Here is a 23316-nt window from a genome sequence, read left to right on the forward strand (position 1 = left end):
GGATCTCGGACTAATGGTGGTACCAGTCTAGGCGACTGGGACGCTTGTGGGATTTTTAGCCGAGGCAATGATCACGCCGTTCTACAAGGAACGTCCATCGTCGAGCGGGAGTCCCATGCACCCACACAATTTCTCAAATGTATCATCCGGCGCGATTGAGTTCGACGCGACTCGTGCCGCGTCATACGAAAACACGGACCAAGGGGCTTAAGATCCGGGACTCGGGTGGCGCTTTCGAGCGACGAGCGTCCCTGTCTTGACGTCTCCAGATGCCAGCACGACAGGCGAACGTAAGGCCCCAAATGTCTATCTGTCAGTGTCACGAGAGGAGACCGGACCGAACGCACCTACTTAAACTTTCTTCAAACACACCGACCCCTTCCCCGACCTCGCCGCCTTGTAGCGTTCATTATGCTCCTCGCTGTCTTTGCGTCGCTCCTGGTCTTCCTACCTCTTGCAGCGCGCTCGCTCCCCTCGTTCACGCATGCTCTACCCAACGCATCCGTCAAGAACTCGCAAGGCCTTTCCCCGAGAGATGTAGACTTTAGCACCATGCGCTCTCGTCGTGTCGCCCTCGCCATCGGTGCGATCAACACCACACTAGTCCCAGAGATCGACTATTGGTCCGTGCTTTCTGCCCCTATCATAAAGGGGATGTTCGCTGACATTCCTCCAGGCTCGACACGCTCAACGCCGAAGGCAAGTGGCCGGACTCCGAGGTTAACTACGCTACCGGCTGCGACGGACGCCGCGCGAACTGGCCGGCGGAGGAGCATTGGGTTCGCATCGGTGCGTCGTTCATCCGTCCTCTCCTCCGCTCATCCTCGTCTGAAGCTTCCGCGCTTCGTGTGTCAGAAACACTCGCGGCCGCATGGCGCGGCGGTGTGCCGGGTGCAGATGCATATGTGAACAGCAGTACGGTGCTTTCTACCGCGTCGCGTGCCATGGACTTCTGGTTCGCGAACGACATGCCCAACCTCGACTGCCTCTACAGCGGCGGCAGCGGCCAATGCCCATGCGGGACCCCGGCTTCTGGAACACTAACTGGTTTCCAAACGTACGCTGCCCTCGCTATCTCCGCGTTTGTGGCGGTCTCGTGGGCAGAAACTGACTGCGCGGTCCGGCAGGTGATCGCGGTACCTGTGCTCATCGGGGACACGTGCCTCATATTGGGCAACACCACGCTCTCAGACACACAATACGGGAATTGCACAAACATCCTCGAGCGCTCATTCGGCACGTTTGCCTCCGGCCAGGGCTTCCTCGCGGGCGCGAACATCCTAGACATCGCCAAGTGCGGGATCACCGCAGCGCTGCTCGCGGAGAACTCGACAGGACTCGCGGACGCGTATGGACACGTCCACCGCGAGGTCGTTGTCCACGACGCGACGTTTGCGGAGGGATCCGTCCCGACGGCAGCTTCGGGCAGCACACCGGCATCATCTACAACGGCAACTACGGCAAGGACTACTCCAACGACGTCATCGCGCTCGAGATCACCGCCGGGGGCACCGAGTTCGCGGCCGGTGACGACAGCAAGAGCGCGTTCGAGACGCTTATGGATGGGAACCTGTGGATGATCTACAAGAACATCAAGACTAGCATTCTCCATTGGGACTTTGTGCGTGTCCTGTTCGTTTATTCGTTCTACGCACCCCTCATAATGGCCGTAGAGCGTCACTGGCCGCATGATCACCTTCGCCGTCTCTGACGAGCAGTGAGTGGACTACTGCACGAAGACCTGGACAATGACTGACGGGACATAGGGCAACATCGAGCATCCTGATCAATACCACCCTTCTCGCAGAGCTCGGTCAGCTCTGGGGATCGGACATCATCAGCTCTGCTGCCTCCCAACTCACTTCAGATACCGACAACGCAAACGTCGGCTCTATGAACGGCAACCGTATGTTCTACGACAACGACTACATGGTGCATCGGGGAGACGGGTACGTCACCACGCTGCGGATGTATTCCTCTCGCACGGCCAACACGGAATGCGTGAATGTTCAGAATGTGCGTTTCGTTCAACCTCACGCTTGTTCACGTGGGCTCATGCACACACAGACGGTCGGTTTCCACCTGGCGGATGGTACCGTGTATACGTACCTGGAGGGAGACGAGTACGAGGATATTGCTGGGATGTGGGATTGGAACTGTGCGTCGGTGTCATCCACGATCTTCATTCTCTGACTATTTCTTTGTAGTGATTCCTGGCATCACAACGGACTACGGCAACACTCCTCTTAGCTGCGGTCAAACTGAGGCGATCGGTACAGAGGCCTTCGTCGGAGGTGCCTCGGACGGCACAATCGGGGCGGCGCGATGCGCTACACGAACGCGCTTACAGGCGCCTGTCGTTCCAGAAGGCGTGGTTCTTCCTCGACGACGACGTGCAGCACGTCATGCTCTCCAGCCTCTCCTCCCGTCCTCCGCGCCCGTCTTTTCCGTCCTCGACCAGAAGCGCCACTCCGGCCCCGTCCTCCTCGACGGCGCCCCGCTCGCCCACGGCGGCAACTTCACGCACGCGCGCACGCTCTGGCACGATGGCGTCGGGTACGCCTTCCCCCCACCGGCGCGCCGGTCTCGGTCGACTGGGGCACGCGCACGGGCAACTGGGGCGCGGTCGGAATCTCCGCCGCGGGGTGCAGTCCGCGACCTGTTCTCGGCGTGGGTCGCGTCGCGCGCCCGCGGACACGGAGTACTCCGTCTTCCCCGCGACGAACGCGGCGCGTTCCGCGCGAAGGCTGCGAAGGCCGCGGTGACGCTCGGACGGTGCGCAATGACGCACAGGTCAGCGCGGTGTACGACGGGTCGCACCACGTCGCGGCGGCGGTGTTCTGGGACGGCGCGGGCGGGAACGTGACGTTCACGCCTGGGCTCGGGCGTGCGCCTGTCGCGGTGTCGGTACAGGGGGGCGCGATCGTCGTGTACCGGCTGGACAAGGGCAAGGTCACTGTGGCGGACCCCACGCAGACGCTGTCGAACGTGGAGGTGACGCTCGAGGTGGTCGGGCCGGGCAAAAAGCCGACCGGTTCGGCGCAGAACGAGAGTGGTGTGAGCGTCGCGCTGCCGTCGGGAGGGGCGGGGGGGAAGAGCGTCACGACGTCTCTGCGAGACGTTGCTTGACTTGTACGGTTGGTCTACGTGTATTTGGGGTCTCTTGTACTAGTACGTTGCGATAAGAAATGCTGCATGGATACGTGGGGAAGCCTCGAACGCGTTGCTCAGCACCTGCTCTAAGGTGGCCGTCGTCTTCGCGGTCTTCGAGAGAGGGCGCTGCGCACAGCATGCTCCCCATGCCCCGCCCCGTGCGTGCTGCGTCCTCGAGCGCGTGCGTGTACCGTTCGAACTCGTCTTTGCCCCGGTTTTGTGGTAAATGCTGGAGCACAGCACTGGCTCTGGGGCGGGAAAGGACTCCGACCCCCGAGGAGGGGGTCGCACAGAAGTGCACCTGGCGTTTCCCGCACGGAGATGGTGCTTGGAACGGTACCAGGGTGGGCTGCCGCGGCTTGAGCGTTTCGAGCTGGAGAACGTGGCGAAGGCCTTCGACGAGCTTGTTGGCTTCGATGAAAGGCCTGTATTCCAAAGGTGCACAAAGTGAGATCCTAGAGGGACAGATGTGTGGGGAGCTGGAGGACGCGGCGGTCGAACCAGGCGTGGGCGTAACTCGAGTCGACCGTCCAATTGCAAACACAAAATACGTTCGATTTTACGACATCTGGTGAAGGGGAGCGGAGAGACATCGTTCGAGCATTCCGGAGCTCAAGAGCAGCGGGGGAACTAGCATGGTACCTCCCCATCGTGAGCAGACGAACTTCGAAGTCCACCTGCAAGAAAACAAGAGCACATGAAGATCAAACGTCACGATCTCTCGGGAGCGCGGTAGGTGGGCTGATACTTCGAATCCAGCCTCCAATACTCTTCCTCTCCCCCAACCCTCCAAAGCGGCCACAGCTTAAACTCCTCGAAGAACGTCTCTCCGGGCGGCACCCAGGAGTACTTCTCCACCCGCGCGGACAGCCCCTCCTCGAACGCCGCCCTCGTCGCCTCCAAGTCGAATCCCTGATCGCGCCCGTACCCGCAGTACGCGCGGTTGGTAGGCTGGACGCGGAGGCTGCGAATCGGCGCCGCCGTCGCCGCGCGCGCGTCGAGCATCTCCTCCAGGCGCGCGCGCCAGCGATCGAGCTCCGCCTGCACGTCTTCGCAGACGTCCGTGCCGATGTTCGCGCACACCGCGAGCGCGCGCAGCGCGGGGCACGTGGGCGGCTCGGACGCGTGCGCGCCGGCCTGGCCAGCGAGCGCGTCGCAGAGGGCGCCGAGGACGTCGGCGGGGGAGCCTTCGAACGGGATCCGTCCGCCGCTGCCGATCTGCCAGCCGCCTTTCCCGGGGCAGTAGAGGCGCAGGGTGAGCGTCTCGAGGCTGGGGAGGTGGCGGAGGAGATCGACGAGGACGGCGGGGCTGCTGCCGGGGATGTCGAGGACGACGGAGGTGACGTCGGAGAGGGGGGCGTCCGTGGAAAGACGGCGGATCTGGTCGACGAGCCACTGGTAGCCGTAGGTAGGGTAGGGCGAGCCGAACATCCACAATCCGGAGGCGGCGCCGTGTAGGGCGAAGTGGACTTCGAAAAGACCTTCGTTCATTCGGATGTCGAGGTGGGTGGCCCCGCGTATGGAGGGGATGATGTCGAAGGGAATGGGGAATATATCTTCTGGGGAGAACGTTTCTTCGGAGTCATCGACGCTGATAAACGTCGACATCATCCGGATCGGCACTGTGTGGTGGATGTGAACGAAGCGAAGGAGGTCCAGTGTCTTCGAATCTGCGCCGGTGAACGCCAGCAACTTCAGCGTGGGGAGGGAGACTGGATCTGCAACTACGCCGTCGAATTCGAAGTATGACCCGGGAAGATGCAAGACTTCGATTTTTGGACAGTCTCGTAGTAAGCGCAGAAGTTCTTTGATCGATGCGTTGGTGCAATCCAGGAGCAGATGAGTGAGGCTAGGAAACATGTCGACAGGGAACCATCCACCGAGCTCCGTGATTGCGAGAGCCTTCAGCGAGCGCACATTGTTCCCGATGAGAGCGTTTTTGCGCGACACGCGTGTTTTCCTGTCACGTCGGATGGAGAGAACGAGAACTTCGAGATTGGGCATGTCGCATGAGGAGAGCCACGAAGGCGGGCTGTGGTCCATACCGTCTTCACCCTCGAGTCGCAAATCCAAACTACGGACAAGTTGATGAGTGACAGCAAGAATTTCCTCGATTTTATCCCGAGTGGCTTCCGGCGTTGAACTCGTGCCGACGTAGTGTTCAATGTCGTTGTGGTGAATGGCCAGAGAAATGGGGAGTCCGCGGGAGCGCTCCCAAAACGCACGGAGTTGCGACGGAGTGTAGCAGTTCATACGCGTCCAAAGAAGGGGAGCTTGAAGGACGACTTGACGCCACTTCCGACAGACGTGAGTCAAGGAAATGAGAGAGCGGGTCTCCATCTTGGTGTGACTATACCACTTGGCGGGAACTACAAGGCCTATCTCCCGAAGCTCCCCGGTTGCGAGTAGAAACACTTGCACTAGTAACTCGGTTGGAACGCGGTCGATGACCTCCCTGCAAGTCGAGAGTGGGTGAGCAGGCCGGCGTAAGGGTTACACGCTCGTACCTGGGGTCGACATTCGAGACCGCATCCCCGTCAGAGGAAAAATTCCGGGGTTCATCCATGGGCAGGAGGTGGTGGTGGTGGACAGCGCAGGGCCGGCAGCCGCCACCTGCAACTTCACCGGGCGACGAGCCCCCGAAAACCCCCATGAGGTCATATCAGGCCCGGGTCCCGGGAGGCTGGGGGCCCGCCGCGAGTTCTGCACTGCGCGATGGTGCGCACGCATCGGGGACGGTGGGCGTGCACAACCGTTATTTCCGCCAGCAAATATATCAGGCCATATGTGCAGAGGTAGGGTATGTACACAGGTCAAAGTAAGTACCTATAGCAGTGGTGACTCACTATAGATGTGCGCATTGCATCACCAGAGATCGAACTTTCAATACATACCAGACTCCTATCGACCAACCGGTCTCACTTAGCTCCCTCTGTCTTCGGGAGAAGCGCCTGGGGGAGACGTCCCACCCACTTATTGCTCACCGCTGTGCAAAGATGCAAAAGAGGGCGAGCTGCATGCCGTAGGTAGGTCTTGCGTGTCACCCCGTTGGGCCTCAAAGACGGTATGAATCCTATGACAAGAACACGAGAGTAGTGAGGGCTCCCCAAGTCGGCAGTTCACGAAAAGTTCACTGCGTACTCTGACCTCGATCAGTCGACTGGCGACAACCCGGTGAGTTGAAGAGGTCTGCTTACTGGGAAATTCGCTTGTAGCGTTTACGCTGCTTAGTTTCTGTACAAGGACGAGTACTTTACCGCATCTCAGTGGAAGTTGAGAGAGAGAGATTACACCATAAAGGTGAGACTCTGGTCGCGAGTGCGCAGCCTGTGTCACTGCCCCCGCGGACCGCGGCTAGATTGGCGCCGGATTGTTTGCACGCCTGCAAGCCAAATACTGCCAAATACGCGTCTAGCGGGCCGACGCACGCCTTCTCGCCCTCCATTGTCGACGACCTCCTCCTGCCTGCCTCCGGTGTCTCTCCCTGCTCTGTATCCTGGCGACAGTACCACCGTGGACGACAATTTGTGCACTTGTTTGTTCCGCCCCCAACACTTTCCCGGAATGGAAACCCCGTGTGGGCGCACCTCGAGTGCACTTCGCGTCGTCGCGCTTGCCTGTCGCTCGCGTCCAGAAGCAATCCAGGTGCAATCCGTCGCGACCAAGTGCATACTTAAGTCACAGGCAGCGTAATGTGACTCGCCATCATCATTCACATCGTTCAGCATCCACTCGACCTCCACTCGCATCTGCACTCGCACATCTCGAGTCCACCTCATCCGCAATGGCCTACACCACCGTCTCCGCCTACTCATTCGCGGCCCCCGCCGCACCGAACGCGTTCGCGCTGTTTGGCTCCGCCCAGTCGCCGCGCGACACCTACGCGCTGTACGACGAGGCGCGGCACGTCCTCCGTCCCTCGAACGGGCAGAAGAAGACGTCGACGAAGGGCGGGCTGAAGAAGTACTTCGGGCTGTGAGCCCGCGCGCCGCTTGTGGGCGTTGTCCCCGAGCCAGCCCTGCCACCTTCAAACACACTCGCGCGGCGACCATCGCCTGCACGCAAGTCCGCGGTCGACCTTGTCCCGCGGCATCAACCCCGTCCTCGTCCTCGCATCCGTGCTTCCCGAGCACGCACGACGTTCGAGTCGAAGCCGCAAGCCCCACCGGGCGCCGCTCATTGCGCGCGTCCCGCCGCCAGCCTCGCGCTCTGCGCGAGCAGGCTCGTCTCCTGGAGATCCTGATGGATAAGGAGGCTCCTTCTCGGACATAAACGAACTTGTGCATCTTCGTCGTTGTACTTGGTATTGCTCGCGCGGACATATCGTGTACTTATAGTGTAGCAGGTCGAAGTAACAAGATGTTTCTGTCATCTCCTTGAGCGTCCCGTACAAACATCAGGACTCAGACCGGAAACACATGCAATGGTTACGAAAAGCACACCCCACCTGCGCGGTGGTGCGCTGGACGGTGAATTCCATGATACCGCACCCGTCGCGTGTGCGGACCCCGCGCGCTGCTGCAGACAGGTGGTAAGTGGACATTTGAACCTCGTTGCTATCATCTCTACTTTAACTGCTACGTTTCTCCTTCCACATCGTGATGGTCTTCGCTACCGCCGGTCTTGCGAGAAGTCCATTGTGCCATCTAGCCATCAAGCTTCAAGTCTGTCGCCCGAAGTTGAGACGGCCGAGATAACCAAAGTCAAATTTCCATGGCGAGACACGGGCACGTTGAAGTCGCCCGTCCCCGGCGCTTCCCCGTGAATGTTTGCTCACGCCAAACGTGATGGCGCCCGCGCGGCTCGCACATGTTGCTCCTGACCACATCATCGACAGTACGGTCAGCTTCTCAAATTGTGCAACCACCCTCGGGACGAGATCGCGAATGGACACGGTCATGGCCACCGTCGACACTCTTTCCTTTCCTGCCTTCGCGGGCTCCATCCCTGCTGCAGATCGTGCTTCACTCTCAGGACTCTCGGACACTGCCATTCGCGAATGGGTCGTCACCAAGGCGGACGAGTATCGTGCGATCGCCCTGTCTCTGCTATCTCTCCACAACTCAATCGCGCCCATCCACCGCGCTTTCCCGGTGGAACTCCTCTCTGAGGTTCTTTCACACTGCTGGCACGACATGAGCAGTGTCCGCCTCATCCACGTCTGCCGTCTCTGGCGCGCGACGGCACTCAAAACCCCGCAACTGTGGGCAGAGGCCGCCGCAGCTCCGGGGACCCAACTCACATTCAACAAGGCCAGGATCAAGGCGCAGTGTCAACACCTGGAAGAGGACCGCATCTCGTTTGCAGCTACCGCGATAGAACTATCATCTCCGGCCCCGCTGCGCCTCAAGATTCATTTCCTCCCTGATGCCCTATCCCATACACTCTCGCCGCACACCTCCCGACTTGTCGATTTGTTCGTTCGTCTCCAAAGCGCCGCACAATTCAAGTCTCTGTGCGCACTTCTTGCCAACGGCGTCCCCAACCTCAACGTCCTCGGCATCGCGTTTCCCGGATATACAGGGATGTACCGAGAGTGGCTGGCGCCGGGAACCAGAAGCCACTACTACGACATCGACGAGCAGAGCGACCAACGGAACCTCTCCAAGGAACTCATCAAATGGTGCATGCCAGGTGTTCAAGGCCTGATCGCAGACACCCTCGTCTTCATACGCTCCGATGCGTTCCGATCGATCTCGTGGTTCACTTTGCTTGTCCCACTGTGCGCGACATGTGCATCACTCCCGCAGTAAACAACCGCGATCACTTGGAGGCCTTCGTTTGCGCGTTGAGGAACACTCCGGGCCTCACGCGCCTCGAGCTGTGTATGGAGAACAGGAGTGATGTCCGACTGATGCCGGACGATGGCGCCTATAAGTGGGTGGCCCCCGTCAACCTTCCAGCGCTGCGGACGTTGGTCGTCAACCTCGCGGGCGAGGGCAACACGAACACGGCAAGGTACCTGGACCTCATCTCCCTTCCGTCTTCCGTCGGAATCAACCTCATGCAAGGCGGCTATGGCCTTTCGTACCTCTGCCGAGGCCTACCTTCTCGTCACACCCCGCTCATCCAAGCTCGAGTGCAGTCCGCAAGCGTCGTACACATCTGCGACTCGTACGACCGGCGGAACGTCCCCACCGCCTTCATTTCAATGTCGAAGGACGATCAGGAGCTGGTCCGCATCACCCTCTCCCCCGACTCGTACTTGGGCTTGTCCAGCACGGACTCGCTCGACCTCATCGAGACCTTTCGCGACACGCCCACGGCCGTCACCCACCTGGTCCTCCACCAGAACCTGGCGATCCAAAAACTGGGCGGGCAGCCCGACGTCCTCCGCGCGTTCCCGCACCTCGCCTCGCTCGACGTCGCCGGCCCCCGCGCGCACCGCGCGCTCAAGGCGCTCCAGCACCCGGACGCGGACGGGAGCCCCGACGCGCTCGTGTGCCCGCGGCTGAAGACGCTCAAGATCTCGTTCGGGCTGAACTGCGGGGACTACAGGTCGGCGTCGCTCAAGGCGTGGGCGGCGCTGCGGGTGCAGCCTGCGGGATGGAGGGCGGCGGTGCTCCGGGCGATCCCGCCGCGGGTCGCGGCGCTGGTGGAGCCGCTTGAACATCGCGCGAAGCGTGGGCTCCGGTTGGAGCGGCTGGAGTGGGAGGATCGGGAGTGGGATTCGACGTTGAGGCTGGAGTTCCCGCCGTCGGCGGTGGTAGGGAGGTACGTTCCAAGCCCTGAGCTGTTCGATCGGAGGAGCTCGAGAAGCTGGTGGACGGCCGGTTGTGTTTGGGGGGTTCACGTACCAGGAGATGGCTGAGTAGAGTGTGTCTGGACAGATGGATGGCTTTACGAGTTGTTACGCATGGGTCGCGTCCAGGTACGGATGGAATTGAGCCGGTGCGACTCTCCTGCCTCCCTGCCGACGGCGTGCGCACTTTAACGGACCACAGATATCCCTGAGATGTGCTCCGCCCGCTGCGAACAGAACGCTCTGCGAGGCCATACAAGCATCCATCTGCCCTGCTCGGTACTTACCCTAAATGCCAGATACTAGTTACTTGGTGGGAACACACCATAACGCTGCGGACATCGTGCGCGATGTGCTACCCCAGCTCAACGGACCCCGCCGTCCTAGGCTGGGCCCCTCGTACACGCCATCGCCCTTGTGAGTCCATGTCGACTTGCCCGACGTCCTCCGCACCTACAATGCCGACGAGAGCGACGTCCTCTGCGTTTATAACGACCCGCTCGACGTCGACATCCGGACCATGGAAAACGCCAACGTCGCCGCCGCCGCAGAGCATGTCCGCTCTCGAGCGCTGTGCGAGCGACGGGCCCTGGCACCGGGATCACGCTTGGAAACTTTTCGGTCGTCAGAGCGCACGGCCAGTCACAGTTAATTGGTGGGATTTATAAACCGCGGACGCTATCCAACACAGCCTCGGTCGATTGTTTAGCGACGGCGACGGACCTGGTAGGTGACCCCACCGAACATGACGGGCCCGTCGACCAACGTCTCGAGCTCCGTCGGGTCGTACAGCGACATAGGTGGAACATACGTGCTGACGACCGCGGTCGGGGGGAACTCGAGCCGGAGCTCTTCGTCCCACTCCGCCACTCGCCACTCGAGCCGTTCCAGGCAAAGACCACTCGACGCTCGGTTGCTCAGCATCTTCACGAGCTCTGCCAAGTTGTCTCGGACGCCCGTCCCAATCGTCTCCTCCCAGTCCGATGGGTTGGCTTCGATCACCTTCTGAACGGAGTCGCGTACTCGAGGGAATGCTACGGCGAGGGTGCGCAGATGCTGACAATTCGGGCCGTCGCTGTCCTCGGGCACCCCGTACTCGTGTTCCCGTCGAAGTAGCGTCCGCATGGCGTCCGACACGCATTGGCCGGCGAGGTCAAGGGACGTGAGATTGGGGAGAGCGTGGAGGACTTCGCAAAATCTGGAATAGAATTTGTTTTCGTTCTGGTGGAGGACAAGCCGCGTGATGTTCGCGCCGTGCTTGCGGAATACGGCGGCACAGTCCGGTCCGACCTGCCCCAGCGTTCCCCATCTCAATGTTGAAAGCGCAAGTCGAGCGAGCGCAACGTCGCCTCTGAAGGTAGCGACCTCGGTGGTCATCCATCCGCCGCCGGAGTCAGAGTCGCAGATGCGAGCCACGTCCGCGTTCTTGATGCGTTCCTCAAGCATCTCGTGGCTGTCGACCAGATCTGGTAGTGTCGTGTGGTCCACGATAACTTCGAAGGTGGTGGGAAGGGGGCAGGAGAGGCAGCGGAGATAGAGGTGCGACGTGGGATAGATACCAGTGTTGATGACGACGTTTTGCAAGGCGGGCATGGTTACCGGATCAACGCTGTCCCATATAGACGAATCGGAAGTGGGAAGATAGCTCTCGACCGGACCTCTATCGACCTCTTCCCCATCTTCATCACAGTCATACATTGGGTGCATGTCGAAGTCCCCGCCGACTATCCGGAACTCGAGGCGCTCAAGGGCGGGACACTGAGCCAGCGCTCTGGCGAAGTCGACCAGGTGGTCATGGGCATACTGCGCGGGGGTGACGCACACGTCGCGAAGTGTAGGGGTGATAAAGTAGGGAAAGAGGTCGATGGGGATGCACCGGATGGTGTGGAGGCGAGGGAGGGCTATGGTGTCAAGAACCGGGGCTTGTGTGCTTTGGCTCCACTTCTGTAGATCCCACTCGAGCCCCTCTCGGGTAGCGTTTCGGGCGGCGGCGGTGCGGCCGAAGTCGTCATCGTGTGCGTCCTCGTGGAGTGACAGCCAGTCTTCGTCCATCCCCACGAACCCCGGAAATGTGATGCCGAGGACTTCGAGATTGGGCGCGCCTGAGTCGAGGAACTTGCATAGAGAGAGGTTCGATGCACCGTCAAGACGGACATAGAGATCAACGAGGCGGGCAGCGTGTGGGGCGAGCATGCTGGCGAAGGGATCGCGGAAGTGGTAAACTTTGAGGAGAAGGGGCTGAGGAGAAGATCGTTCGAGGGCGAACACTGCAAAATCGGGGCGGCTGGATCTACATCCCCAGTAGTGGGAGAGCAGCTTCCCAGGTGCGGCGAGGGCGGCGGCCCATAGGCGGGGAGTCTTGAGGGCAATTGAACGCCAGTGGCGGCAGACATGAGCAACGGCGATGCTTCGAGGGTTTATCCAACAGTGTGAAAAGATCTCGGAGAGAACTTCTGTGGGGAAGGCACGGTGGATGGGCGCGATGGCGTTGTAGATGGAGAGGAGGGCGAGGGCGATGTCGCGGTACTCCTGGGCCCGGGTGGCCACCCATGCGCGTACTGCGTCGTCAGAAAGACCGGCTAATGCAGCACGGTCTGCAGCGGGGATTGAGCCTGAGAGGACAGCGACGGAAACAGTCATGAAGAAGCAGTTCGGGTTGTGAGCGGTTGGTAGGTTGGAGAGATGGAGCAGCAGCAAGCGCCGGGCTGTGTCTGTCTCCCTCCTTTCTCGACCACGATTACACCTGGCTTGCTCGTTCATGTCCCCACCAGCCCTTTCTAGGAGCCTCTTTGTCCGTATGGTGTTTACTCTCCGGTCGTCAAGCTTTTTTCAAGCATACGTAGCGTCGCATACGGTGAGCATCAGCTGGTTGGCGTTTTGCGCTTTGCCCGCCGTTAGGAGAGGAGAAGGAGACGGATATCGGAGGTCCACAGGCCACCGCGCGTACGTTTCACCTTCGCCGTCCTCCTGCATTCTCTCGCTCCCGAACATCGTCGCACTTTTTACGCTTCATACCACGTTCGAATAAATCAATGCTGCGGCTGTTGCTCGTCCTGATCGACTCTGATAGATGGGCTCGTACTCAAGGCAGCGCTCTTCAAGGATCATGGAAACCTCCGTGTTTGCCTTCCTACAAGACCGTCCGCAAGATATCATTCGTAGGATGGTGAGCGCAGGTCGTCGAGGACTTAAGGTGGCCAGTCGCCGGCATTTCTCCGCGCCAGACTTGAGCGCCTGCGACCACAGTGCCGTTCGCGCGTGTTGCTCCTGGCCACATCATCGACAGTACGGTGAGTTTCTCACACCGTGTGGCTGCTCCCAGCTGACGAGCACACCAATGTCCACAGAAATGGCCACCGTTGACATCCTTCCCTTTCCTGCCTTCGCGGGCTCCATCCCTGCTGCCGATCGTGCTTCACTCTCAGGACTCTCGGACACTGCCATTCGCGAATGGGTCGTCGCCAAGGCGGAGAAGTATCGTGAGATCGCCCTGTCTCTGCTATCTCTCCACAACTCAATCGCGCCCATCCACCGCGCTTTCCCGGTGGAACTCTCTCTGAGGTTCTTTCACACTGCTGGCACGACATGAGCAGTGTCCGCCTCATGCACGTCTGTCGTCTCTGGCGCGCGACGGCACTCAAAACCCCGCAACTGTGGGCAGAGGCCGCCGCAGCTCCGGGGACCAACTCACATTCAACAAGGCCCGGATCAAGCGCAGTGTCAACACCTGGAGAGGACCGCATCTCGTTTGCGGCTACCGCGATAGAACTATCATCTCCGGCCCCGCTGCGCCTCAAGATTCATTTTCTCCCTGATGCCCTATCCCATACACTCTCGCCGCACACCTCCCGACTTGTCGATTTGTTCGTCCGTCTCCAAAGCGCCGCACAATTCAAGTCTCTGTGCGCACTTCTTGCCAACGGCGTCCCCAACCTCAACGTCCTCGGCATCGCGTTTCCCGGATATACAGGGGTGTACCGAGAGTGGCTGGCGCCGGTAACTGGAAGTAACCACAAAGACGTTGACGAGCAGATCGACCAAAAGGAACTCGCCTGGGGACACTCGAAATGGAACTTGCCGGGTGTTCAAGGCCTGATCGCAGACACTCCTCGTCTTCATACGCTCCGATGCGTTCCGATCGATCTCGTGGTTCACTTTGCTTGTCCCACTGTGCGCGACATGTGCATCACTCCCGCAGTAAACAACCGCGATCACTTGGAGGCCTTCGTTTGCGCGTTGAGGAACACTCCGGGCCTCACGCGCCTCGACCTGTGTATGGAGAACAGGAGTGATCTCCGACTGATGCCGGACGATGGCGCCTATAAGTGGGTGGCCCCCGTCAACCTTCCAGCGCTGCGGACGTTGGTCGTCAACATCAACGGCAACATGAAAACGGTAAAATACCTGGATCTCATCACCCTTTCGTCTTCCGTCGGCATACACCTCGTGGAAGACGAGCTTTCCCTTTCGCACCTCTGCCGAGACCTGCCTTCTCGCCACACCCGGCTCATCCGAGCCCGAGTGCGGTCCGCAAGCACAGTCCACATATCCGACTTGTACGACCAGTGGAACGTCCCCAACATTTTGTTTCAACATCGAGGGACGACAAGGAGCTCATCCGCTTCACCCTCTCTGCCCACTCGCACGGCATGCACTATCTGGACGCGTTGGACCTTATCGAGGTTTCCGCGACACCGGCGCGGTCATCACTCACCTCGTCCTCCACCAAAACTGGGCGATCCAGACCTCTGGGAACGGGCCGTCGGAGTTCTTCCGCGCGTTCCCGCACCTCACCTCGCTCGACCTCGCCGGCCCCCGCGCGCCCGCGTCATCAAGGCGCTCCAGCGCCCGGATGCCGACGGGAGCCCCGACGCGCTCGTGTGCCCGCGGCTGAAGACGCTCAAGGTCGCGTTCGGGCTGAACCGCGGGGACGAAAGGTCGGCGTCGCGCGAGGCGTGGGCGGCGCTGCGGGTGCGGCCGGCGGGGTGGGGGGAGACGGTGCTCCGGGCGATCCCGCCGCGGGTCGCAGTGCTGGTGAAGCTGCTTGGGCATCGCGCGAAGCGTGGGCTCCGGTTGGAGCGGCTGGAGTGGGAGGATCGGGAGTGGGATGCGGCGTTGAGGCTGGAGTTCCCGCCGTCGGCGGTGGTAGGGAGGTACGTTCCGAGCCCTGAGCTGTTTGATCAGGAGGAGCTCGAGAAGCTAGTGGACGGGCCGGTTGTGTTTGGGGGGTTCACGTACCGGAGATGGTTGAGTAGTGTGTGCTATGCCTAGACGGATGGAATACAAGTTGAACTGAGTCACGGCTTACTATTGCAAACTAAACTTGGACTCTCGCTATCCTCCTGCCCTCATGCAGGCAAATTCTTGCCCTATTATAACTGGCCACATCCCTGGGATCCATTGTGAAGAGAAAATACTCTGTAGGTTCATACTAAGGCGGAGGCGAGTGCGTGACGGGGACCTCAGGACTGGCGACACGTTCTGTCACAAGAGGGCGTGAGCAGTCGCGATCGTGACAGCACTCAGACACTTCACCTTGCCGAAAACCACCAACCGTTCGCTGTCAATTATTCTATCAATCTCTTCCTTCACGGCCCACGACTGTATTCCATGAACTCTGATATGAAATCCCGAGATACAAAGCGCACGAAGCCCCAGCAAAGGCCGCTCAGCCGCGGACACAGGACAAGCCTTACACCTTGTCAAAGCGGTCAGCGCGAACGAACTCGTCCAAGGGCACATCCCTCCCCCCTGGAGGGTCGTTCAAGCCCCTCTCGCTCCATCGCAATATGTCCCCAGTTCCCCGTTCGAAAACTTGATCCCCTTCCGCAAGGTCTGTGTCAAGGGCATCCAGATTGGTGGTCAGAATACGTCGATAAAAGCGCATTCGAGACCATCACCCTCGGGAGTTGGAACAAAAGCCCGAACCTACGACCCAGAGGATATCCAGTGGATCTAGCATACTCAGCGGACGGACGGCTACTCTAGCGAGGAGGAGCGAGAAGAGGCCGCTCGAGTGTTCTTGGAGCAGCTGGTGGAGCCCACAGGAGTGAGTCCTTCATCATTTCCCCGCGTTTGTTCGCGCCCAATGGATGGACGTACGAGCAGATGAAGCCCGAGCCCGACGCCCCCCACGTCTACGTCCAGCCCATTCCGGACTCGGAGTACTCCATCCGCCTCTTCCCGGGCTCATACGCGTCTCGCGAGTGGGGCATGGACTACGTCGAGACTGCGACAGGCCAGCCGGCGAACTCGCCGTTCGCGCACACGCTGTGGATGCCCGCCGACGCTTCGCCGATCCACATGGGCGCGGTCGGCCCTCTCCGTTCTATGGAGAGCTCGATGGGCCTCGCGCAGGACAAGATCCGTGCGGGCGGCGAGAAGTGGGTCCTGACGGACGGGCAGACGTACGTCATCAAGCGGCCGGGGAAGAAGAACGTGCGGTTCAACGTGCCCATTCGACCACTGCCCTCGCAATCCTCCACCGGCGAGAACCTAGACGAGGACGTCGTGGTATTCCCGCGCGTTCTGCAGGCCTGATACCTGTCCGAGCTCGGTTGCATGTTTGACTTCGTAGCCTTCTCTCCACATGCATGTTGTTTCGTTTGTAGCTTCCGAACCGGATCATGCTTTCACCAAATACCACGCTTCGAAGGCCTGTTGTGGCTTCAAGGCTCGGAGTGGCAGATATGATTTCGCGGTTGACCTCACATGGGAGATCAGTCCACCATCGGCTGCACGATGAAGGTGCAAAGCGGAATCGCCGTGGCGGCGTGGCCACTAGCAGCGCGCGCCATGCGCGGAACATCGCGAGGACGTTCTTCCGGGACGGGTCCGACTCAGCCTGGGATACCGACGCGCGGACTCAAGTGGGACGGGTTTGCGGCGGGCTGTGGCTGGGAGTTGTACATGTCGACGCTTGAGCTCATCGCGGGCGTGAAGGGATGGCCTCACGGGCTCGTGCGTTCAACCAAATCATGTGCACCTGGCCTAATGTATTTATTTCAAAGGAGCTTACAGTAGTATCTGAGAGAGTGCATGCGTGCTGGAATCTCGACAAGTGTCAGAGCCATAGCTACAACTGGTGGGTCTGTCAGACACTGGGTTTTGACGAAGAACAGTACTTTCTGCCAAGCTATCATGCGTCGCTGACAGGCTCCACGTCCTCAGCCATCGGTATTGTGATGAGGTGTTTCTCCAGGTCCCTGAAAAAAGAGGTTGCGGGCGACAATGAGGGATTGACGGGAGGAAGAGAAAGAACGTACTTCTTATCCGCGCGGAAACCGTTGACATGGAGGAACTATTGGGGGTAGGGCATCTGCCCGTCAGCGCGCATAGCGGACACGTGCTTGAAGCACTCACCACCTCCTCGTACACCCATAGAGGCGAGTAGTAGTCCGGGTCGTTGTTCCCGTACATCAACTGCCGAAAGCTGTCGCCTCCAAACTCTCCACACGTGCACGTCGGTGAGCTTGTCGCGCGTCCCGTCATCTCTGCCAGTTCACTCGCCGTTGTTCCTGGAGGAAGTCCGAGAGCAAAAAGTAAACGCATCGGGGAACCTTGGTCCTGCGGCTCGGCGAAGATAGTTGTGTTCAGAGCCGAGTGATTGATCCCGGGGAACCATACCCCCTGAGGATGCTTGGTGGGGTTCATCTGAAAGTGCAGCAGTGTGTCGGGGTAGGGCATCTGGGTGGTAGCGTCCTTAACATGCCAGCTGCATTCACGGCATCCAAACCGCACGCCAATGTCTTCCAGGAGCGTAATATTGGATTTATCGTCGAAGGAGGGGGCGGGGAGGGCCTTTTTCGTACGCTTGTTGGCCTTCGGCTTTGACGGAACCTGTGCATCTGCGGCGGGGGACTGATCCTTCGCGGCCGCGGGGGCTCTCAGTTTACGCTTCTTGGCCAGCTTCTCTTTGTGCTCCGCGAGACTGCGCGTGATGCACGCGAGATCGCGTCTGACCGACACGCGGTACGGCTCAGCGAGCTCGTCCATCTTTTCCGTGAGTTCCCGCGCGTAGTCGTTCACGGATGGAGCCTCCGTGCGCGTGATCAATGCGCGGACGGCCGGGATCTTTACGGCGTCCGCGATCGTCGGAAGAGTTCGCTTCCACAGCATGCCAGGCTGTGTTCGCCCGTGCGCGAGGAAAGGTTCGTAGAATGCGCGGAAGGTGTCGATGCGTGGCTCCCATTCTTTGAGGAAGGCTTGGGATGCGTGGCGCGCCCGGTTGAGCTCGACCTGGTCGATGAGTGTGCCTTGGATTTTATTCCAGACTGTGAAGCAATAGCTTTAGTATGAAATTGGTACAGTCGGTACGTGGATTAGTCGTAAAACGTACTGCGTTCCGACAAAGGATATCGCTGACAAACGATCTCCCAAAATTCGTGGTCCTTGCGGGGAGGGAGGTCTTCCTCTTGATATCCGAGCGAGAAGAGTCTCTCTTTGATCCTGGAACGACGAACTGTGAGCCCTTCTTCAGTTGTGAACGCAATGAACACTGACGCATTCTCGCGGTTCATGACGGCCGTTTCTCTGGCATTGCGTTCGGCCTTATAGGTGGCGTCTTCCCAGGCACTGTCCCATTTCCCGACCTTGACATGGAACTACCGATTGCTTCAGCGTCATATTCATACAAAATTGTGTACCTGAGACCACCTACGTTCAACCGTGTCAGCGTTTCGTGGCGACGCTGCTCTGTGTAACCGGCGAGGGCAGCTGCATCTCCGCTTCGACGAAGTTCCAGCAACCTCTTGAATACCACCTCAAACTCCGGCACGTAAAAATTGGTGCTCAGGCACTGATCCACTTTGCTGACCTCGGACCCGCCCGATGCTGTGTTGCATGAGCCTCGAGGACACAGCAGATCACCATAATAAGATATCTCACGCATGTCCTCGTCGGCCTCCGGGAGGAGGCTACATATCTCCGTTTCTGCCTTAGCCTCTGGGATACCCTTAAATGACTTCTTGAAAATCATCCGAGCTGTTTCCACACTAGGAGGGCATCGTTCAACACGGGCAAAACCATTCGAAGAACGCGTGGACTCACTTGGCGGGCCAGCATTGCCCACAGAAACGAATTTTGCTTGCAAAGCACACTCTGACTGCCTTCTTATGCTTCACGCCACACGCCTTTGTCACCAAAATTGATCAACTCCGCGAACTCGAGCTAGTAGCGCGATCGGACTGCGCAGACGGCACTCACCATACACACTTTCTCGAACAAGAGCGACACATACTCAGGCGCGGCGAAGTGGTCCGGGCAGGGCGGCGGTGGCGGGTCCAACCGCGCTAGAGACGCGTCCCAGAGCCACTTGATGTTCCGCGTCATGAGCATCTGCCGGAGGTCGTTCGAGACGCGCGCAAGGTGGAGAATGTCGATTGGGGGCAGGTGCGACAGGATCTGCGCATATACATGGGATCAGCGACTGATGTGGGAGCGTACCCATCGCCCTTCATCCGCACACCTCGACGAATATCTCGACTGGCACGTTCCGGACGAGCTGGACGTAGATGCCGGCGAGCTTTCCGACGTTCTTGCCTTTTGGGCGCGCGCCTTTGGTGTTCTCCACGGCGTGAACCAGCTTACGTGCGCGGTCTCCGAGAACTGCTTTGGGCCTCTTCATCCTCGAGGGATCTTGAGCGGTGCCCGACATCGTGGTGGTGGTGCACGGGTGGTTGTGGTGGTCACTGACCAACGGGCGGCTATCGGCGCTTCATCAAGCCCCGTCGCGACTCGCGAGCCGCCCATGGGAGAGCATACAGCGATGACGCAATCACGCAGAATCACGCCCACGACACACACTCTTCCTCAACTTGAAAGACATCGCATGAAGGCGGAATACGCAGAGAATACGTTATGCTACTACATATACAAGAGATCTGGCAACGACAAGTTATAACACCCAGATGACGGCGAACGTACGAAGCACCCATTGAAGGATAAGAGAACTGTGTCCACGCTGCCGCCGAGACCATCGCCAGGATCCAATCCAAGGGTCGGCGCTTTCCGCTGCTCAGTCGTCGCGTGGTGGAACACCAAAAGCACAAGCTCATTTGGGATGCGATCGCAAAGGCTTGCGAGCAAACGTGAGATGCAATGAGCAAAGCATCTACGCCATGTAGACGTAGGACTCACCTGTAGTGGCAGCATGACTTGGAATCTCTTGCATGCTCGTCTATCGCCAGATGATCCACCACCTCCAGGGACGGCATGCTCGTGTCAGAGAGCCAACCTGGGGAAAGTGGAAGCCGTGATAAACTGCGTTAACAAATAAATCAGGCCTTTGCTCACCACTATATCCCAGAACCCTCTCCTCCAGACGAAGGCCTCCCTGAGGGTAAAGGACAGCGGTCGATCGTTGACGTGCGTGCTGGCGGATCCAAGCCTCGAGGAATGGACCGTACGTGAAGTATTCGAGCTGATATCGCCCTCCCACTTGCACCCGCAAGCGACGATTTCAAGTTTTCAGCAGCATGGGCCCGGGTGCTCGTCGTCGCTCGATGTTGAATGCACGGTGCTGGTGGCAGGAGAGACGGGGTTTGAGTTAGACGTAGCCAAGGAATAGCGGGCCGCCGAGGATGTAGGTGTGACAGTGAAGAAGCAAGGCAGAGAATGCTACGGGCGTCTTGCGGCGTGTGGCTTCAACTTTCAAGTTGCGCTCCGCGTGTGACCTCCGCTCTTCCTCTTCTCCACATCTTCAATGTCATCTTCTAATCCCCTTGTTTCTCCCGCGCCTCAAACTTTGCAGGAGCTGGGATAGCCTGCAGCCTGGCCTCAGTAACCCGAGCGTCGGCCGCGGCGACTCCCACGGCCATGGTCTTGAATCGAGCTGGATGACTTACATAGGACCACCCTGTATTCGTCGGCGACGTCAGACGTAAGTCCTTTACCTTATCAGATTGTTATGCAGTGGTATGCAACAGCGAACACGTCACCCGCGACTGTAGAGGGTGTCGCGTTCTTCAACCCACCGTCTCAGGTGACGTTACTATTCTGCGCGCAATCTGAGGACTTCGCGTCAACATCGCGGCTTCCCGAACGCCACCGCGCTCGTCTGTATAATCGACGGGGCACGTTTTGACGAGTAACACGCGAGGCTCCGGCTTGGCTCATCCTCGACATCCACATACATCATGGATTACTGATTGCACCACCGAAAAGCCTCTCACGAGCCGCCAGTTGTGGCCAAACAGACTGCAAACGACGAATACGAACAAATGCAGAAAACGCATGCGCCCGCCGACTACTGATATCCACCCATCGTGACGCCTCACTCCCTCTCACTCCACAGACGGCGCTACGATGTCACTCGCGAGCTTTGTCAATCCTATGCGCCACCGAGCAGCACCATGGATGATGCGGTACGCAGCAGGTCAAGATTGGGAGACATGCAGCTGGCGCAGTTCGAGTGGCCCTGGACAGGTGAGTACTGTCGAGGTCATTGCGTGCTGCCACTGACTGATGATAGCAACCGACTGAATCCGTCCATTACATCCAGGAGTGCTTTGACCACTTTTTTGCTGGAAACGATCATCGCTCAGGACGTCGGCCGCTATCAAGGTCGGGCGAGTGACACCACCATTGCGTTTCCGCGGAGTTCAACCTCCGACTGACGCGTTTGCATAGGCCTGAGTCCGGCGTCCCTATACCTACAGGCCATCTGGACGACCACAACTGCCATGCTACGCTGCCACCAGGACGTCAGGCGCGTGCCACCCAATACCGTCACGCCGCTTTGTCCGACCTTGCACTGCTAACGACTCCTCGCGTGCCTATAAAGCTCCGGCATGTCGCATTCCAAATCTTCGTCTTCCATCATCCTCTACACAGTCCAAGCCATAGCAATGCAGTCAATGACTTCCGAGGCCAGCGGAGCAGGCGGGAGGCCCAAAGACGCCAGTCGCTCTTCATACCTAGAAAATTATCAGTGCGTTTCACGTCTCTCCCCTCCTGATGGCCTCCAGTCGTACTGACTTTGACATCACAGAACAGCATACCTGCGAACATAAAAGTTCAATGGTGAAGGCGTACCTCAAGGCCCGGTCGTCCTCCCGCCCACGCACACAGAACCACAGATGGGAACCCTCCAAGCTAGAGCTTGCGACATCCCTGGCCGAGCAGCAGGTCGCCAACCTCAAGCCCGACCCCCCGGCGTACAGATGGCACGGAAATATCGCGAGCTGCGCGGGCAGGCTCTACCAGATCGAGCACTGGTGCATACTGCAGAAGCTGGCGCGCCGCGGCACGCACCCGGACGCCCTCGCCGCTTGGGACTTTGTGGGTCGCCGTTCCACGCCCGTTGTAGCATGTGCGCGTCCGTCCGCTAATTAACGCCCACGACCTGCAGTCGCCGACTGTCCCGCGTACTACCGTCCGCCGGCGTGCTCCCCGTCGTCGCCCTGGACGGCGCCACGGTCTTCATGGCCTCGGGCGAGATCGAGATGGGCAAACACGCCGGGATCTTCGTCCTCACCCCCTTCGACCTCAAGGCTATTCCGCTCCACAGGGTCTTCCACCTGTTCGCGCAGAGCGGCACCGAAGGGCCGTTCCAGTACAAGGGCCTGTTCAAGGCAAAGAGAACCGGCGAGCCTCTCAAGCGCAAGGCGTTCCTTGCACTGCCCGATGCGGTGCGTCTCGCAGCCTCGACGTCCCCCGCCGAATCGCCGCCGCCGCGTGCTGATCCGCTCGTTCCGTGTTAGATCCAAAAGCGGGCTGTGGGGATCATGCATGTCGACAGAAGATCGGAGGACGCCGCCGCGAAGACAGCGTATCGGCAGTGGCGCTTTGGCCCGACGGTGCCTATAGGAGAGCTCGTGCTGTTAGAGTTTTGCGGTGCTCCTCGTGATCATCTCGCCTTCAAGGACACCTTGAGGGGACACCTTGCGAGCGCGCAGCGCATGTTGCAACCGAACCCTCGGTGAGGAAGAAACGATCTGTGAATGCCTCGTTATATGCCATATGCTGTCCCTGTCCTGTACCTATGTAGACCTTATATGCACTCTTCTCACTATGACACTTCGCCGTCAGCATCTGGAATGACGGTCCCACTGCTTCAGAAATATGAGTGTTGCAAGCTGTCGATCGTGAACAATATTCTACAATGAGGGCAGCCCACAACGCATTTCAACGCATGAACGACAATCTCACAACAGACTGAATGCAGTCAACACAGGCCATCATGACGACCGCAGGCGTTCCTACGCCTTGATCACCGGACGAGACACAAAAGTGGATCAGTCACTCCTCGACTGTTGTATCGTGACCCGATAGGTGCGACAGGATCTGTGCGTGGCGTCAGAAAACGCGTGCGTACGCGTTCCCGTCGCGCACGCATCGCCCACTCACCTCAGCAAAGGTATCGACGGGTATGTTGCGGACCAGCCGAACGTAGATGCCGGCGGGCTTGCCGATGTTCCTCT

At 59.3% G+C, this 23316-nt stretch overlaps 9 protein-coding genes across 9 annotated transcripts; 6 read left to right on the forward strand and 3 right to left on the reverse strand.

The window, feature by feature from the left end:
- Window positions 1-411: 411 nt before the first annotated feature.
- BXZ73DRAFT_80593 (polysaccharide lyase family 8 protein) lies at window positions 412-3129 on the forward strand (the record flags this gene model as incomplete). The annotated part of the gene is made up of 9 exons (XM_048023313.1): window positions 412-623; window positions 677-789; window positions 856-1390; window positions 1420-1621; window positions 1674-1717; window positions 1767-2016; window positions 2068-2158; window positions 2208-2775; window positions 2799-3129. The coding sequence occupies 9 exons, from the start codon at window positions 412-414 to the stop codon at window positions 3127-3129; spliced, it is 2346 nt and encodes a 781-aa protein (XP_047873872.1).
- A 735-nt stretch (window positions 3130-3864) lies between these two features.
- BXZ73DRAFT_105239 (uncharacterized protein) lies at window positions 3865-5719 on the reverse strand (the record flags this gene model as incomplete). Its single annotated transcript, XM_048016191.1, has 2 exons — window positions 3865-5608; window positions 5661-5719. 2 exons carry the CDS (start codon window positions 5717-5719, stop codon window positions 3865-3867), a joined length of 1803 nt encoding a protein of 600 aa, XP_047873873.1.
- Window positions 5720-6937: 1218 nt separating this feature from the next.
- BXZ73DRAFT_52985 (uncharacterized protein) lies at window positions 6938-7132 on the forward strand (the record flags this gene model as incomplete). The annotated part of the gene is made up of 1 exon (XM_048020912.1): window positions 6938-7132. The coding sequence occupies one exon, from the start codon at window positions 6938-6940 to the stop codon at window positions 7130-7132; it is 195 nt and encodes a 64-aa protein (XP_047873874.1).
- A 937-nt stretch (window positions 7133-8069) lies between these two features.
- Window positions 8070-8666, forward strand: BXZ73DRAFT_2516 (uncharacterized protein; the record flags this gene model as incomplete). Its single annotated transcript, XM_048017708.1, has 1 exon — window positions 8070-8666. A coding segment is annotated over one exon (597 nt), but the record flags the coding sequence as incomplete, so codon positions are not given.
- Window positions 8667-11968: 3302 nt separating this feature from the next.
- BXZ73DRAFT_52923 (uncharacterized protein) lies at window positions 11969-12535 on the reverse strand (the record flags this gene model as incomplete). The annotated part of the gene is made up of 1 exon (XM_048020899.1): window positions 11969-12535. A coding segment is annotated over one exon (567 nt), but the record flags the coding sequence as incomplete, so codon positions are not given.
- A 945-nt stretch (window positions 12536-13480) lies between these two features.
- BXZ73DRAFT_80597 (uncharacterized protein) lies at window positions 13481-15166 on the forward strand (the record flags this gene model as incomplete). Its single annotated transcript, XM_048023314.1, has 1 exon — window positions 13481-15166. The coding sequence occupies one exon, from the start codon at window positions 13481-13483 to the stop codon at window positions 15164-15166; it is 1686 nt and encodes a 561-aa protein (XP_047873877.1).
- An 837-nt stretch (window positions 15167-16003) lies between these two features.
- Window positions 16004-16435, forward strand: BXZ73DRAFT_52960 (uncharacterized protein; the record flags this gene model as incomplete). Its single annotated transcript, XM_048020907.1, has 1 exon — window positions 16004-16435. One exon carries the CDS (start codon window positions 16004-16006, stop codon window positions 16433-16435), a length of 432 nt encoding a protein of 143 aa, XP_047873878.1.
- Window positions 16436-17033: 598 nt separating this feature from the next.
- BXZ73DRAFT_105243 (uncharacterized protein) lies at window positions 17034-19550 on the reverse strand (the record flags this gene model as incomplete). The annotated part of the gene is made up of 9 exons (XM_048016192.1): window positions 17034-17100; window positions 17161-17195; window positions 17258-18168; window positions 18234-18343; window positions 18398-18498; window positions 18555-18727; window positions 18782-18888; window positions 19134-19297; window positions 19362-19550. 9 exons carry the CDS (start codon window positions 19548-19550, stop codon window positions 17034-17036), a joined length of 1857 nt encoding a protein of 618 aa, XP_047873879.1.
- A 2363-nt stretch (window positions 19551-21913) lies between these two features.
- Window positions 21914-22818, forward strand: BXZ73DRAFT_105244 (uncharacterized protein; the record flags this gene model as incomplete). The annotated part of the gene is made up of 3 exons (XM_048016193.1): window positions 21914-22110; window positions 22245-22524; window positions 22597-22818. The coding sequence occupies 3 exons, from the start codon at window positions 21914-21916 to the stop codon at window positions 22816-22818; spliced, it is 699 nt and encodes a 232-aa protein (XP_047873880.1).
- Between the last annotated feature and the right edge of the window lie 498 nt (window positions 22819-23316).

The sequence above is a fragment of the Epithele typhae genome (genome assembly GCF_022376455.1).
Source record: "Epithele typhae strain CBS 203.58 chromosome Unknown BXZ73scaffold_63, whole genome shotgun sequence".
NCBI classification, from domain to species: domain Eukaryota; kingdom Fungi; phylum Basidiomycota; class Agaricomycetes; order Polyporales; family Epitheliaceae; genus Epithele; species Epithele typhae.